The sequence below is a fragment of the Nematolebias whitei genome, chromosome 11 (assembly GCF_014905685.2).
Source record: "Nematolebias whitei isolate Nwh7 chromosome 11, NemWhi1, whole genome shotgun sequence".
NCBI classification, from domain to species: domain Eukaryota; kingdom Metazoa; phylum Chordata; class Actinopteri; order Cyprinodontiformes; family Rivulidae; genus Nematolebias; species Nematolebias whitei.
The window spans coordinates 2,357,430-2,361,619 of record NC_056508.1 but is presented as its reverse complement, the minus strand read 5'-3'; the positions used below and the strand labels follow the sequence as shown (position 1 = coordinate 2,361,619).

Below are 4,190 nucleotides of genomic sequence, written 5' to 3'. Positions count from 1 at the left end.
ATATATATATATATATATATATATACTGTATATATATATAAACGAAACAAAACCAGCTACATTATAAAGTGATGTAAAATACTAAAAACAGGAACATGTCTGTTGGTTTATGACATGAAGTTAGCAGATGTTTGAAGCCATCTAATCACTTTAATATCCACTTTAAAGCTAGGAATAAAAAAAGATGTTTTGTGTTAGCATGATTTTATTGTAACTTTAAAACTTATCCAACATTAATAAAACTTACGTCAAGTTGCCTTTTTGGACATGCATGCATATATTTGTACAAATTGTACTTGAGAGCAGATTATTACAGCCTCATATAAAATCAATGATGATCATGATATCGGAACAGGATTGGTATCGGCCGACATCCAGATTTAGGTATCGGGATCGGATTAGAAGTTTTAAAAAAAGTGGATCGGTGCATCCCTATTACAACAAATGTGTTAAGGTATTGAAATGATATTAACACAATTTTCCCTTTACAGAGACAACCATCAACAGGATCATGGAACTAAAGCTGGACATTGAAGGTGAGTGTCTACACTAAAGTGACACTTTTATCTCCTTAAATTTGCACAAAACACAAAATGTTTATGTGGTGTTAAGTTCCTCTTGTGTGTTTTACCTGTTACTTGCTACATTATACATGTTCATGAATATAGTTTCCCCATTCTTCCTTCCACCCAGTAGAATTTGTTTGTTTCTTTGTTTTTGTTTTTCTGCAGCTTTTTGTTTGTGTTGTGGAACTGAAGACATTGAGATCTCCCACCCCCTTTTTAAAGGCAGCCTCTGCTTGAAGTGCAAAGTAAGAAATTATCAGCCACTTTTACTTTTCAAAATCATATTTTCTTTATTCTTCACATGCACTGTTGTACAAACAGAGTAAAATGTAAAAATGTCAACAGTACTAGAAAATCAAAAACAGCTAAGGAAACAAATAAAAACAAAACATAAAAGAAATTAACAGCAAATGTAAGCATCTGTATAAATACATCTGGATTACAAAGTTGGACTGTACAATCATTTATCTTTGTCTTGAGACCAAACAAGCTGCCTCAGCCTCTCTGTCTTAGCTGGAAGCTAGCTGGGATGATTAATGTCCTTCGTTATCTTTTGTTCTTTGGGTTTATATTGTCGAACTAAGATGTCTTCGAGGCTAGGTAGTGTTGTCCTGATGATGGGTTCTGCTCTTCCATTCAGTCCGTTCACAGCTTTTCTGTTCTGAAAGCTCCACCTCCTGTACCAGACAGTAATATTACAAGTAAGCACAGGTCCAGTTTCAGCAGTGAAGAGGATTTTATTCGTACTGGTCAGGTGGTACAGTCTGTTAAAGACGTGAGCTGGCTGTGGGCCACCGGACCCGGAAACCACCTCAGCCCACGTCTTTACCCCCGGCTCGAATCTCCCTCAGAAGTGGCAACTCTCATTATCAATAAATCAAGGAAACGTCAGTTAAGTTTTATCAAATATATTTAAAAAAGGCAGGAAAAGGTTACAATTTACAGCGCTGGACTCTCCGGTCTGTGACGCGTTCACAGAACCGGAAGAGCCCCGATGTCCCGTGTCATTATTCATTTATAGGGTCCTGGACTCCTCCTTCGCAGAAGGGGAGCTCAACCTATCAGTGTATGGGGGGCGTGACTAAGTGTGATCTCAATGGATCTTATGTGGTTCTGATGTGTTGGGAAAAATGAGACGGTGCTCCAAAAGCCTTTCTATGTGATGTGGCAAGCAGATTAAACTCTATTACTTGACTGATATTGAAATCCCAGGGAGACTCTTTTTAGAGTTGCTGGCCCAGTTTAACCCAGTCAGAACCGGGTCATAATTTCATTATAATCCTGTCTCTGAGCAGATCAAAACCATAGGACCAGTCCAAAAATATCGTAACAACTCCTCCTGGGCGAGGGTCCCCAAAAGGGGTTCCCTCGAATAAACTCTGAGTTCAGTACCGCCAAATAAGCAAGCAATTAATAATTTCTCCTCTGGTTGAATGTACATTATTCCTTATATGTTGGCGGGAGATGCCTACAGGCTATAGCGTGAGACCTGCCAGCCTCAGGTCGCCTGACCCAGCCCTGGACATCTGCCTAGGACTTCAGCATCCCCCTGGTGTGGTGCAATGACATAATGGAAATGTCTAACATTTGTCCAAAAAAGTTCAATCTGGTCCTCTGGACATTCAAAAAAAACAAAAAAATGTAATGTATCTTGATCCACTCTGTGAAGGTGCTATTTAAGAGACTGAGCTGAATACAGCACCTCAGACTGAGGAAGTCTCTTGGATGAGAGACGAAACATTTCTACATTTTTTTGCTTTGTTTTTTTTTTTTTTTGTTTTTTTGAATGTCCAGAGGACCAGATTGAACTTTTTTGGATTTTTCTACCTGGATTATTGAGCATGCATCAGGATGTCTAACATTTGTCTAAGTCAGTTCTCTAAACATGATTTGATGATTGCAGGAGGCGTCCTAATGCAAGAAGCGTTCTTATCTAATAGATGTTCATCAGTTCTGTAGAACCTGAACTTCTCTTTTTTGACTCCAAGGACAGGCCTGGTCCATTTTGTCCATCTGAAAAAGAAGAAGAAAACTCTGTGCCCCCTTCCCCTTCAGTCAATACCCAGTTTATTTGCACAGAGCGCTGTCGGTATTTTTAGCCTGTCACAGCAGAAAATGTGTTTGTGTGAATAAAATCTGATTTAAACAATTAACATGTTTTAACGTGCATATTGTATGTAAATGATAGAACCTCCCAACTCCCCCTGGTAATCTAATATAAAAACATTCCCAATTAACCAACAAATCTATTCACCCATTCCACCACCCTTCAATTTAATATCAATTTATATTGAAAAATGTCATGAGTTCACCCCCTGGAAAATCTATATTATAAAACCCCATTTTATGTATTTATCAAAATCCTCTGGTCTCTCGTCATGGCCCAGCTGTAAAAAATTTATTTCATAGAAAACAGTGTTAATATTTAAATATATCATCACAATTGCACCATCTAGTGGCATTAGTTCATCACGATCTGCTCTTGAAACTAATTACAAACGCACCTTAAAAAACACATGAATAAGAATGTCTTCACACATCAAATAGTCATTAAATAAACAAATCATCAAGTAATCATTAAAAGATAATATTTAACTAAGTACCATGCAAAAGTATCTTGTCAACCATGTTAATTTTAAGGAAAAATCATCGAAACGCCTCTTAATACTGTAAATAAACTGTAAACGTTAATATTTAACCCACCCCATAATTAGTCAGTCCATCAATAATCTCATCTCTCAAAGTATTTGGAGAAGACCTGTCACCCAATTAATGTTGAGTTCAACATTCAAATCAACCACAACTCCAAAGTACACATCTGTACTTAATTGTTTTGCAGATGACACCACATTTTCTGTTTGGGTAAAGATGTAAAACGGATGTTGGAATTGATGAAGACAGAATTTGATAAAATACAAACTTGGTTTAAACTTAATAAATTATCATTAAATTTAGATAAAACTAAATACATGATATTTAGTAACAAAAAGAGAACTGTTGATCCATTTAAAATTGAGGGTGTTGAGATTTGTAGAGTTAATGAGATGAAATTTTTGGGTGTAATCATTGATGAACAGCTAACATGGAAAAATCACATCAATTCTGTAAGAACAAAAATATCTAAATCTATTGCAGTACTATACAAAGTCAGGGAATTATTAAATGATAAAGCTCTGTACATGTTGTATAACACAATCATTGTTCCACATTTAATCTATTGCATTGATATCCTGATGCATGCTCAATAATCCAGGTAGAAAAATCTAAAAAAGTTAAATCTGGTCCTCTGGACATTCAAAAAAAAAAAAAAAATCAAGGAGGAACCCAGACCCAGACCAGTGGTCATTCCATATGATGAGGGGGTATCAGAGAAACTGAGACGTTTATTTTCTAAACATAACGTCCCAGTGGATTTTAAACCCCAAAATACATTACGGCAAAAACTGGTTCATCCCAAAGATCCAGTCCCCCGGCACAAACAGAGCAATGTTGTGTATGTTGTTCAGTGTCAGGAGGGTGATCAGTCTTACATCGGGGAAACTAAACAGCCACTGGCCAAAAGGATGGACCAGCACAGAAGATCAACATCATCAGGCCAGGACTCTGCGGTCTACACTCATCTCC

General features: G+C 37.0%; 1 protein-coding gene across 1 annotated transcript in view; it reads left to right on the top strand.

Moving 5' to 3' along the window:
* LOC119416586 (DNA (cytosine-5)-methyltransferase 3B-like) overlaps positions 1–4,190 on the top strand; it is a 261,265-nt gene that overhangs the window by 161,528 nt on the left and 95,547 nt on the right. The window contains exons 9-10 of the mRNA XM_037683776.1: positions 492–536; positions 732–811. Coding sequence (XP_037539704.1) covers positions 492–536; positions 732–811 — 125 coding nt within the window. The remainder of the gene's footprint in view (positions 1–491; positions 537–731; positions 812–4,190) is intronic.